The sequence below is a fragment of the Argopecten irradians genome, chromosome 1, assembly GCF_041381155.1.
Source record: "Argopecten irradians isolate NY chromosome 1, Ai_NY, whole genome shotgun sequence".
In the NCBI taxonomy this organism is placed as follows: domain Eukaryota; kingdom Metazoa; phylum Mollusca; class Bivalvia; order Pectinida; family Pectinidae; genus Argopecten; species Argopecten irradians.
In genome coordinates this window covers 39,026,551-39,040,083 of record NC_091134.1, presented here as the reverse complement: position 1 = coordinate 39,040,083, position 13,533 = coordinate 39,026,551, and the positions used below count along the sequence as shown (strand labels likewise).

General features: G+C 32.9%; 1 protein-coding gene across 1 annotated transcript in view; it reads right to left on the bottom strand.

Annotated features, from left to right (window-relative positions):
• LOC138325233 (receptor-type tyrosine-protein phosphatase eta-like) overlaps positions 1–13,533 on the bottom strand; it is a 61,140-nt gene continuing 47,607 nt past the window's right edge. Inside the window, exons 32-40 of the mRNA XM_069270778.1 lie at positions 10,216–10,297; positions 9,982–10,072; positions 9,518–9,597; positions 9,101–9,235; positions 8,343–8,468; positions 7,949–8,103; positions 7,116–7,260; positions 6,097–6,202; positions 1–5,184 (exon numbers count right to left, since the gene is read on the bottom strand). Coding sequence (XP_069126879.1) covers positions 5,111–5,184; positions 6,097–6,202; positions 7,116–7,260; positions 7,949–8,103; positions 8,343–8,468; positions 9,101–9,235; positions 9,518–9,597; positions 9,982–10,072; positions 10,216–10,297 — 994 coding nt within the window. The 3' untranslated portion in view covers positions 1–5,110. The remainder of the gene's footprint in view (positions 5,185–6,096; positions 6,203–7,115; positions 7,261–7,948; positions 8,104–8,342; positions 8,469–9,100; positions 9,236–9,517; positions 9,598–9,981; positions 10,073–10,215; positions 10,298–13,533) is intronic.

Below are 13,533 nucleotides of genomic sequence, written 5' to 3'. Positions count from 1 at the left end.
TCCAGTTACTCATTAGGTGAGGAATGGTTTATTAGTTATAATATATATGAAAATATAATATATATATATATAGTAAATCGATTCATTTTCAAAATAAACTTTTCAAAAATAATATAAGCTAGTATTGAGATATTTTGCATCTGGTAGATAAAATTATTTCGTTGTAAAACTTAGCGATATTTTCAATAAAAATAGTGAATTAAAACAATTTATTACATATATTGAGAGTATTAACTTTAATCAGCGTCTCTCTTTGCTCTCAAATTGATTATGTTGAAAATATATACCTGAATAATATACAGGCAAAGCATATCTCAATTCCATTGAAACGTCATTTTCAGTGTCAAAACGATGCATGTCGTCTTTAACGACATACTGTTACAATGTTACATAGTAATTATAATAATCAAACATATATAGGTATGCATATATCTCTATAATCATATCCGATTAATAAATGAAAGCCATATCCAGTTTTTTTTTCAAGTTGTACGAATAACATTAAAGAACATTACATATGGATTTTCTGGGGAAAAAAAATAAAAAAAATTTTTTTCTTAAAGCTCGTGAAAACTACTTTCATAAGTTTGATGGCAGAAGGAGTAGGTCAATCATATCTTGTATGCTATTAAGTTTTCATAAAAAACAGACTAATTGCTTATCCTTTTCCAATTATACATATTCTAACTGGTTGGAACAGCTTTAAATTTAACATATGATTTTATTTAATAAAAGTAAAAGTAGCCTAAACATCAAGAAAGCTTTCTCTCTTGTGTCTTTTGTAGATAAGAGTAATATCTAAATTGTATTGTCATTTAATTGGTGCAAAATATACCCTAAACAAGAAATAATATGGAAAAGTTCCATATTTGGAAAGATATCATTTCATATACTGATCTAGCATCTACATAATTTGACTATATGAGCAAACTACGTTCAGTGAAATTTTTAAAGTATAAATTTTTCAGAATATAAATATTTGATAAATTATTAAACTAGAAAGTAGCAACAATTTCAATATTTGCAATTATTACCATAAACAACTACTGTATTATATATAAAAAGTATTTTAATATGTAATTATTTACATAAAAAAGGTTAAGTATTTAATCATTTATGGATAACATGACTTTTGTGAATAAATATCAGATCAAATAATTTCTTGGGAGGAAAATTAAATATACTCTGTTCTTGCTCAGTTTTGTTTCTCCCAAGAAAATTGAAACCAATGATGAGTTTTTCTTTACACAATATTCGTTCTCTATTTCTTTCACTAACATCGCCATAAAAGAGTCTAATTATGTATATAAAACCCACTGGTTACGATTAAGGATACTATAATCTTATATGACAACTGATTAGCACCGAAAAACTTATGTATCACGTTTTACCTCTCATAACCACGTTAGTCACCTTGTATATCATATAACCAAAACCTGATGCAAACGAAACGACCGAAATTTCCAAAACCACAAAGCTAAGAAATTTTAAGCTGCGAACGAAGCAAATACATCAGATATACATTACAAAAGTTTTTTTCTTTGGATAGTGTTAATAGAATAATAAGGTATAAAACGTTACAATATTCTACTCTTCAATCTCCTACATATTTCTGATAATTCATTGAGTATGGTTATTTACAAATACTTCCTTGAGACCTTTAGTAACGTTTTTGTTTTTATCAAAGTACTAGTAACAAAGAGTGCATGAAAAACATGCTTAACTTTCGAGTGTTTTCTAATACTTTGAAATAATTCCTGGTTATATTATACAAACACTTGAAACAAAACCTTTTAATGTGATATTTTGGCATATAATATTCTGACTTTGAATATTAAAGTATGTATTGATTGTGACGTCACATGTTTGCCAGTGTTACGTCATATTTTTCAATGAAAACAACGTCAATTTCTCTCACAAAAATAATAACGTCACAATTAATGCATACCCGTAAGGGAGGAATCGATATCCAGCTGTAATATGCAAAAATGGAATATTGAAGTTCTATCCAATGAAAAGTACAATTTTAGTGTCATAGTTACATGATTTAGGAAAAAACCATGTAATTATGCAAAATTCCTAATGTAAGTCCATAGAAAAAAATATCCCTTACTGTATTGCTGAGAAACAAACATCACAGATATATTTATAAATGAAAATTCATACATGTACATTGTATACATACACTAAACAAAACATCAGTGACAAATTCTTATTTTAAAACATATATGCTGAGAGATACAGATAAATTATCACTCAACTGTATTCGTAGAAAAAACACAAAGGTACACCGGATGAAAGCACACAAAGTTTGCAAAGAAGGAATGCAAATTAATAGATATGTTTTATAAAAGAAATATAAAAAATGTAAGTTTGGGTAACATTTCAAACTAGGATGCCTCGAGTAACACCAAAAAAAGTGTTCTCTGCAACTAGTGTAGAGGCATGTACTTATCAAAATGTAATGTTCCTTACATGTTTGTAGAAATTGACACAAACAATAATAGATAATGTAAACCTGAAAGTTTTGAGGAAATGTATATTGATAAGGTATAAAGCCATTAAGATCTGCATGTAGTAGGAAACTTGATTTAAAGCATTAACTCATAAAATTGTTTGCAATATGTGTATGACAAAATTGTTTATCTATGTTTTATATCAAAGATATATAAACTATTTCAAATAATGTATCACAGATCTGGGCAATAAAACGTTTCAACTTTTTAGAAGAGTATTTTAAACACTTCGTTTTCTTTTTTAAAGTTCTGTGGGATCAATTCTTGACAATCTGAATCAGAAATATTCTTTTTGTTCAATCAATGATAGAGACAATGTGAAATATAGACTGACAGGAATGTTAATGTAGAAGTCAATTACAGATTTATACATTAATTTACACTGAATGGATCGGTTGAATATGTCTTATATTGACAAATGTCCTTAATAGACATATTCGTCATAACAATTTTACTGTACATTTAAAAAAATGTTTCTGGTTTATAACCAAAATGAAGTGAAGAAAACGTGTCTTGATGCAAATATGAACCTTCAAGGCCGCATGTAACAGTGATAAACAATTAAAACAATTAAACAAGGCACTATTGGTCAACAACAGTAACTATTGTTGGAAGCACTATAACATGTGGGAGATCATCCAACTCTTCGAAGAAGTAACGAGCCATTGTACATAATTATGATAAAAAAACATTACAAAATATGATGAATATATACATATAAGTAAGATATGATACAGGTAACTAACACAGATATCTGATAATATTTCCATTTAAGACAATACATATATATTTAAATTTAAGTACACATGATATACATTTTTATTCAAAGCTAGTTCTAACATATCACGAGGAAAATAATTACAGAAAACATGAAATTTACAGAAAACATGAAATTTGCTATTGCCAAAATAATTCTAAAATTATTTTTAATGTATATCAAACAATAAATCTGTGATTCTGAAAAATAAACCAAACGGTGAAAATCCGATCAACTTTCCAGAACAAAAGAGCATATATCTTTGAAACAGAAATTTATATATGCATATTTATCAATGATATTTTCATTATTTCATTTAAAAAAAATTCTGCCAATGAATAGATATTCATTAAAAATTCTTGACACTCTTCTTGTTTAAGTAAAACCCATTAAATTAAATACCCAAATCAACAGCCATTCTGATAAAAAAAAAATGCAATGGCAATAATTGAGAGATTCTTTAGAAAAAATATCATACCAAATACAGACACATTCAATGGAAAATCAAACTTTTAAAAAAGTCCAAAAGATTGGCAGTACATATCACATTACACTTTTGAGATAAAGCTAAATACATTGTGTACCAAATACATCATGCTTTTTGATTGATACCGTCACTATTATATATTATAGTCTATTATTGATGGTCATCATTACATGGTACTCTTAGATAACCTTTCCATTTTCCCAAGATATTATAATTATAAGCTATAAGCAGAAATTCACACAGAAAAGTTCTGCACTATACAGAGGATATCAGAATTCATATAATAAATTCCATTGATTGTGTCGAAACTATTTTGATTGATATTTTTGTGTTAACTCATTCTTACCTGAAATAATTATCTCCCTTTGTAAAATATACTGTGACAATCGATTTGATTTTTAAGTGTTAACTCATTTCGATCTGAAATAATTACCTCCCTTTGTAATATATACATGAGTAGTGACAATCGATAGAGCCAAGAGTGGCATGTACTCATTGGCTTCAGCAATTTTTCACTATCACAACAGTAAAGCTATATAGCTACCATTCACATGTACAGTTACATGCAAATATCAACACAAAAAGTTTTCAAAAGAAACAAAGAGAAATATCACTTACATTGGGAATTCTTGGATTTAGATCATAACAAAATTCACTATGTATACACATTTACGTAAATACAAATTATGCATCCAATGGAATGTATTAATGACAAGATGTCATTTATTGAGCACAAAATGGGATAAAAATACAAAACCCAAGAAATTTAATATCAAAACATCTGCTTGATTTGCAAATATGTAGCAGACCATACATGTTTAAGTTAATTTGATCAACTTATTTTAACCCTGTACATGTATTTTTACATATGTTCAAATATCAAAAATAATCTGACAAACGCAGAATTACTCTAGGACAATGTAACTGTTTAACCACGTGTGTTTGTTTTAAGAAACATGTAATTGTAACATATGAAAGCCCCAAACACATCATGCCACTTTTATATCATATTTTGCTCACAAGATGGTACAAATAGACAATTCAAAGTTAACTCTCTTAGAAGCCATTTCAGTGGAAATGAAAATAAAATATTCCAAAGTTGATTTACTGCATAAAACGATTATTTCCGTTGTAATACATTACAATCCATTCATTGGAGATAAGTAGGAATGTTAGATTTTTGAAGCAAATTACCAATATCTTGGTAACCTTCAGTAATGAATGTTTAAAACAGTTCACAGTTTAGTTAGCATATATATATATATATATATATATATATATATACATATACATACATGTAAATGATATGTCCAACTACACTATATATTTCAGGTGAGTAATTTTGTTTGGTTAAAGCTCAGTTTTGGCGGTTGTGTTATGTTGAAAGTTTGTGTTTTGGTACAAGTTTTCATCCTCATCTTGATCTGAAAAAAAGTGTACAATTTTTGTATTAACAAATATATATATTAGTTATATCTTGACAATTTTATTCAATTCTCATGATGTTCATACTTGGTACACCATTGAGTTTAATTAACTATCAATAATTAACTTAGCACAAGATTGTTAAAATCCACAAATTTATATTCTAGTTAAAAATATGCCATACAAGGTAACTAAGGTTGTTGATTATGGAATTTATTTCACACGACTGAGTTATTTTTCAAAAGTTACAAAAGAAAAAGCTTTAGCGAGGTTCTTTTGTAACTGTAAAAAAAATTCTTACAAGTGTTTTGTGACCTTTTTTTCTACCACAATTCAATCATCTCTAAGAAGGCCAAATTAAAAAAACATTATTTGCCAACATATGCAAATAAGACGTAGTAATATCATAATAAGAAATCTTCAGTGCTTTAAGAATGTATCAATAAAAATCGCTGTCGAATTACATTTCGGACATGTTTATGGCAAAGTGACATCTTCTTCCCGCCAAATAATCATCAAACCAGTGTAACCAAGTTAAAATCCGGCCTTTGTGCGTTAATTCTACCAAAATCCCCCCTACCAAGACAATTATGAATTTGGAGTCGATAGCTAAAGCTATGAATGTGAAAACAAGAAAGAATCTGACAGTTCGAGTCAAAGTTTAAAGTCTTGACCAATCAAATGACCGGAAGCTGTTTTTCCACTATAATATCAATATATTTATCCAACACCTAGCACATTTATACAATGGCCTGAGAGTGGAATAACACGACATATTGTGGTAGAAATATTAATATCAATCACAGGAGGGAACTTGAAATCATTCATGAAAGTGTTAATTTAAGAAAAACCACCAATAAAAGTCTTTTTGCATATTTTTTTTTAAGTGTGGAGATATGGAAAATACATACTGAATGCCTTGTTGACATACATGTCATCCTCCTCATCATTCTGTAGCCGAGCCTTCTTTCTTTCTATCAGATCCTTAGCACAATCATGGATAAACACATATTGTTGCTGTAACACAAGGAGGGAGCCATTTTAGTAATGACTACGTATACCTTTAACATATATTGTAACAGTTCGGATCATTTAACACACATTGCCATGAGAACAAAAGCGAAATACAGAAGTCCATCAATTATCACCAAGGCTAGTTATCAGAAAGCCGAGTAAATCAAACAGAACTTTTATGTACAAATATCAATTGATGATAAAATGCTAGATTGAATTGACTCAAGAGCTAAATTTATTTAAGTAACTGTAGCAAGATATTTGGGTTACACAGAAAATATCAGAAGGATTTAGCTATATTTTAAATTCTGGTGGTTTGGTTTATAGGGCCTAGGTTTGGCTTATAAGGCCTAATGTCCTATTAACAGCTGGAATAATTTAAGAACGGCCTTTGCTGTATGTAATATGCTGTATATGTGAATGTGATAGGAGGCTGCAGTATATTTGTGTAGTATCTCCATGTAAAAGTGAAACTCTTGCCCTTTTTATAGTGCTATCTCATTAAAGTATGCTGTCAAAGACACCAAATAACACCCCACCCAGTCACATTATAAGGACAAAGGAGAAAAACAGTTGCCCCACTCTCTCTTTGCTGAGTGCTAAGCAGTAACAAAATCTAGAAACTTTAAAGACTATGGTTTGTCTTGATTGGACAGAGAACAGAACCTAAAGCCGTTCTCAAAGTGGTGAATGTTTAACTCAAGGCCAAATGGAAGCAGTGTCAAGGGAACGTTAGGAAGATGGTCAGTTAGGACGATAAAAGAAGATAGGTCACTTAGGACGATGAAAAAAACAACAAGTTTAGTTGCCTTTTACAATCATACAATGGGAGCAGAAAGTACAATTTTAACACCCTACCTGTAGGGTACAATTCTAATTACGGTAAATATCAGATATGTTAGTGGTTAAACCATACCTCTGTCTGCACCATAAACACCCTGTAGTTCCTCATTGAAAGAACAAGGTCAAAGATATCAATCTTCTCACTGAAGTCATGCTCCTCAATGAATTGGATGAGCTGATCTAAGGCCATGTATGTCCCTGTGCGGCCTACTCCAGCACTGTAAAATGAATTCACATAGTTCATACAGATTCCTCCTACATAGTTTAATAAGTGCTCGCGCTGCATGTTTTCTCCATTTTAGAAGACTTTTGGTAATATTCTTGAACTAATGAGGGATGAGAATAAAAAAATAACCTTTATATTATGATTGAAATAACATAAAATTGACATTTTGATTATATTTCAGAAGAATAATTCTATTTAATACAACGGCAAAATTTTGATGATACATGTACCATTGGAAATGAAATTTTTATTCTTTAATCAGTAGAAAAAGAACTGTATGTTAAGAGCAAGGGTATATTCTATCATTTTTCTTTCAATTTTCAAGGACCTAAATTAAAGTTCTACAAAAGAAGGAACAGAAATTTAAGTATTTTTAAGCCTGTGACCAAAAATTGAAGCTCTTATCATCTTCTATTCAAATTATGAAATTTCCTTGAACAATTACATTTTTAGTTCCGAACAAAAAAAAAAAAAAAGGTTCAGTTATGTATTAGTTAGTTCCAGAAATAATGTGAAAAAAAATAAAACAACCTGAACTAACAGTATTTCTCTTGATATACCGGGTATGTAAGTGCAAAATCTTACACCTAAAGGGCATTTCTTAAAAAAGAAACTGAAACATTTCAGAAATCTTCATATCACATTACTGTCAAACACAATGTTGTGAAAGAGTTTCAAACCTGCAATGTATGATCATTGGTCCTTCTTTGTCTGGGGGTTGGATGTGTGCTCGAACATTCTGTATGAAGTCAATCATCACATCGTTTTGAACGTTTGCAGAGAAATCCTTCCAGTTTAAGAAGTGGAAATGTTTGAGAGTTCGAATTTGATCGCCCTGAAAAGAAAAATGACGAAAGCCTTATACATTATCATTTGCTTCAATGAGTTTGCATGTGAGGTGGTAATTATGTTATTTGCCCTATCAGTATGTGATACCAAATTCACATTTAGTGGGTTTATACCATATTTAATTAATTCATGATTGAGTTTTAGGTAAAACTATAACTTACAGTGTGAGTTTGTTAGTGGGTTTTTATCTTACCAATGTGAATTTTAGATGATTGTGTTATTTACCTGAGTAAGTTTGAAGATCCTGTAATCGTAGGTATTGACAGTTGAGCAGGAGGTGATTTCCACCACTATGTCTCCATACTGTTTTGGTTCGTTTCGTTCCATAGGCCAGTACTGTTCACACTTGATCTGGGACAACAAATACCACATCATATAACCAAACTTCTATCAACAATGATATCATGACCACAAACACATTCTCTGTAGACAGATATAGCAAAATTGAAATTTGAAAAAAATATATAGTCACTGCATAAATATACAGACAACGCTTTTTGATCAATCCAACTCTGCTAGCTAATGGTATTCGATACTCATCCTAAAGGGAGAGTATCCTGCTGAATACCCTTGAATACGTGATTCGGCAAAATTGTAATCCACCACGCCTTTGCGAATTGGCAAAACTGCTGATTGAAGCAACTGCCCTGGCTGCATATATATCTACCTTTAGCAGTATGCATATTAAAACATTTTTGGTGCAATCTTAACCCCACTGAATAAGGATTGTACTAGTAAATGTATATTCAGTTAGGTCATTAGGTAAGCATCAAATGTCCTTGAGCCAACTCCCCAAAATTGCACAAAGTTTTAAAAGTTTGCTATCACCTGCTTTTTAAAAAAAATGTTGTATCTGTTTACATTTGCAACAGTGTAATAAATATTCAAGTGATTTTACACAATTATTTGTTGAATTACAGTAAGTCCATATAGTAGTATGGAGAGACTCTTACAGGAACCTGGTCTATAGCTGTAACACATACCCTTCCATCCTCTTTACATAGGGTCAGCATGACACAGATAGCTACATTCTGTTCCCATATCATGCGCCAGAAATCATCAATGGTACTGGGTATTGGGCCCTGAGACGCTATGTATTCTCGCGGGGAGTTGTAGCCCTGAAATAAAAAAAATATATTATTATAGATGTATTGCATACAGAATTATGTCATTACAGAATAAGAAATTGCTGTGTATTTCAAAAAGATGTACACTAAATCTGTTTTTTTATTTATTTATTCCCGAATTAAATCTTTATTTCGTAATAAATTATTCTATCACTCATGGTTTTAAAGCTAATATTATTATTCTACAACATTTAGGAAATCGAGACATATGTCCCAGTCCTTTCCAATTTCAAGGCGGTGGTGGGGCATTAAATAATACTGCCATACACTTACAGGTATATAGTTGGCATTGATGAAGTCTGTGGACAGATCTTCTGGATCTGTGGGATTCAGCTTCACTCGACTGTGGTCAACTATTGACAAAAACGAAATATTTATTGTGAAAATAATATTGTAAACCTATATTAAGAGCTATCACTAATCCATGCCAAGGAAGGGCATGGCGATGGTAAGTAACTAAAATCTGTCATTAATTACAAATAATGTAACAGAAAATGTAAATTTATATTAACAAATATCCATAAATGTTATGAAAGGATAAAACAGTTTCATGGTGATGCAGTATGATTTTGAAGATAATTACCTGTAGTAAAGCAATTACATGGTACATTAATTTTGTTAAATACCGTAAATATATGATACACGAACATTAAATCTTCAAAAGATATCATTACAATCAATATTAACATGATAGCAATACAATCCGTCATGTTTATTACATTATAACACATACTTACATGGCAAGATATTGACATATCTGTTCTTGAGTTTGTTTCCATCCTCATTGGCTGCGTTGCAGGGGTGTTTGGCACTCAACTCCTTCAGGTCCTGGAAACACAACAAAAAGAAATAATATCAACAGTTTCTTTTTTGCAATAAGACAATTAATGAGCAGACACTAACCTGTTTTATGGTTTCTTTTTCTAACAATCCTTGAGCATAATGCTTACATATTTGTCCTCTTTTCTCACCTCATATTCCTTAGCAAACTTGAGTTTGCTGTCTTTGTGAAGGTCAGCCACATGCTGGGGGAACCTCTCCATTATAACAGGTCTGGATTGTATAAAGATATCGCTCATTATAAAAACAAAACAAATAATTGATAATGTCAACATAATATATTATGGACTTGCAATACAAAGAGCAATTATAGTAGACGTCTGGTACATTTAAGTTCCTAGGGTCTGTCTGAGTGGACGGCTGGTACATTTAAGTTCCTAAGGTCTGTCTGAGTGGACGTCTGGTACATAAATGTTTCTTGGGTCTGTATTAGTGGATGTCTGGAACATTTAAGTTCCTAAGGTCTGTCTGAGTGGATGTCTGGTACATTTAAGTTCCTAGGATCTGTCTTATTGGATGTCTGGTACATTTAATTTCCTAGAGTTTGTATTAGTGGATGTCTGATACATTTAAGTTCCTAGGGTCTGTCTGAGTGGATGTCTGGTACATTTAAGTTCCTAGAGTTTGTATGAGTGGATGTCTGGTACATTTAAGTTCCTAGGGTCTGTCTTATTGGATGTCTGGTACATTTAAGTTCCTAGGGTCTGTCTGAGTGGACGTCTGGTACATTTAAGTTCCTAGGGTCTGTATGAGTGGTTGTCTGGTACATTTAAGTTCCTAGGGTCTGTATGAGTGGACGTCTGGTACCTTTAAGTTCCTAGGGTCTGTATGAGTGGATGTCTGGTACATTTAAGTTCCTAGGGTCTGTATGAGTGGACGGCTGGTACATTTAAGTTCCTAAGGTCTGTCTGAGTGGACGTCTGGTACATAAATGTTTCTTGGGTCTGTATTAGTGGATGTCTGGAACATTTAAGTTCCTAAGGTCTGTCTGAGTGGATGTCTGGTACATTTAAGTTCCTAGGGTCTGTCTTATTGGATGTTTGGTACATTTAAGTTCCTAGGGTCTGTATGAGTGGTTGTCTGGTACATTTAAGTTCCTAGAGTTTGTATGAGTGGATGTCTGGTACATTTAAGTTCCTAGGGTCTGTCTTATTGGATGTTTGGTACATTTAAGTTCCTAGGGTCTGTATGAGTGGTTGTCTGGTACATTTAAGTTCCTAGGGTCTGTATGAGTGGATGTCTGGTACATTTAAGTTCCTAGGGTCTGTATGAGTGGATGTCTGGTACATTTAAGTTCCTAGGGTCTGTATGAGTGGATGTCTGGTACATTTAAGTTCCTAGGGTCTGTATGAGTGGATGTCTGGTACATTTAAGTTCCTAGGGTCTGTATGAGTGGATGTCTGGTACATTTAAGTTCCTAGAGTTTGTATGAGTGGATGTCTGGTACATTTAAGTTCCTAGGGTCTGTCTGAGTGGATGTCTGGTACATTTAAGTTCCTAGAGTCTGTATGAGTGGATGTCTGGTACATTTAAGTTCCTAGGGTCTGTATGAGTGGATGTCTGGTACATTTAAGTTCCTAGGGTCTGTATGAGTGGATGTCTGGTACATTTAAGTTCCTAGGGTCTGTATGAGTGGATGTCTGGTACATTTAAGTTCCTAGGGTCTGTATGAGTGGATGTCTGGTACATAAATGTTTCTTGGGTCTGTATTAGTGGATGTCTGGAACATTTAAGTTCCTAAGGTCTGTCTGAGTGGATGTCTGGTACATTTAAGTTCCTAGGGTCTGTATGAGTGGATGTCTGGTACATTTAAGTTCCTAGGGTCTGTATGAGTGGATGTCTGGTACATTTAAGTTCCTAGGGTCTGTATGAGTGGATGTCTGGTACATTTAAGTTCCTAGGGTCTGTCTGAGTGGATGTCTGGTACATTTAAGTTCCTAGGGTCTGTCTGAGTGGATGTCTGGTACATTTAAGTTCCTAGGGTCTGTCTTATTGGATGTCTGGTACATTTAAGTTCCTAGGGTCTGTATGAGTGGATGTCTGGTACATTTAAGTTCCTAGGGTCTGCATGAGTGGATGTCTGGTACATTTAAGTTCCTAGGGTCTTTATGAGTGGATGTCTGGTACATTTAAGTTCCTAGAGTTTGTATGAGTGGATGTCTGGTACATTTAAGTTCCTAGGGTCTGTCTGAGTGGATGTCTGGTACATTTAAGTTCCTAGAGTTTGTATGAGTGGATGTCTGGTACATTTAAGTTCCTAGGGTCTGTATGAGTGGATGTCTGGTACATTTAAGTTCCTAGGGTCTGTATGAGTGGATGTCTGGTACATTTAAGTTCCTAGGGTCTGTATGAGTGGATGTCTGGTACATTTAAGTTCCTAAGGTCTGTCTGAGTGGACGTCTGGTACATAAATGTTTCTTGGGTCTGTATTAGTGGATGTCTGGAACATTTAAGTTCCTAAGGTCTGTCTGAGTGGATGTCTGGTACATTTAAGTTCCTAGGGTCTGTATGAGTGGATGTCTGGTACATTTAAGTTCCTAGGGTCTGTATGAGTGGATGTCTGGTACATTTAAGTTCCTAGGGTCTGTATGAAGGGATGTCTGGTACATTTAAGTTCCTAAGGTCTGTCTGAGTGGATGTCTGGTACATTTAAGTTCCTAGGGTCTGTATGAGTGGTTGTCTGGTACATTTAAGTTCCTAGAGTTTGTATGAGTGGATGTCTGGTACATTTAAGTTCCTAGGGTCTGTCTGAGTGGATGTTTGGTACATTTAAGTACCTAGGGTCTGTCTGAGTGGTTGTCTGGTACATTTAAGTTCCTAGGGTCTGTCTAAGTGGATGTTTGGTACATTTAAGTTCCTAGGGTCTGTCTTATTGGATGTTTGGTACATTTAAGTTCCTAGGGTCTGTCTTATTGGATGTTTGGTACATTTAAGTTCCTAGGGTCTGTCTGAGTGGATGTCTGGTACATTTAAGTTCCTAGGGTCTGTCTAAGTGGATGTTTGGTACATTTAAGTTCCTAGGGTCTGTATGAGTGGATGTCTGGTACATTTAAGTTCCTAGGGTCTGTCTAAGTGGACGTCTATAACATAATCAGTTTTATTTTAGAGAGGTACATTTAAGTTCCTAGGGTCTGTCCGAGTGGTATTTGGGAACATTATAGTCCTAGTGTGTGGACATCTGGTACATTATTATAGATAATGATAAATGTTATAAATCAAGACTTACAATACTAGAACTGTCCTCAATAGTTTACAACTAACACCCTCACCACCTCCCTCTGCACAAACTTAGTAACACCTCCATTAATGAGGGACATTGCAGAACCCTATATAGTTTACGAAACTCCTCTTTATGTCAAGGTTCTGTATACCAAATTTTGTCAATTCTGTTACTGCCGTGCTACCCCAACTGAGAACAATGCGTGTGTATATATATACACACATAAGAC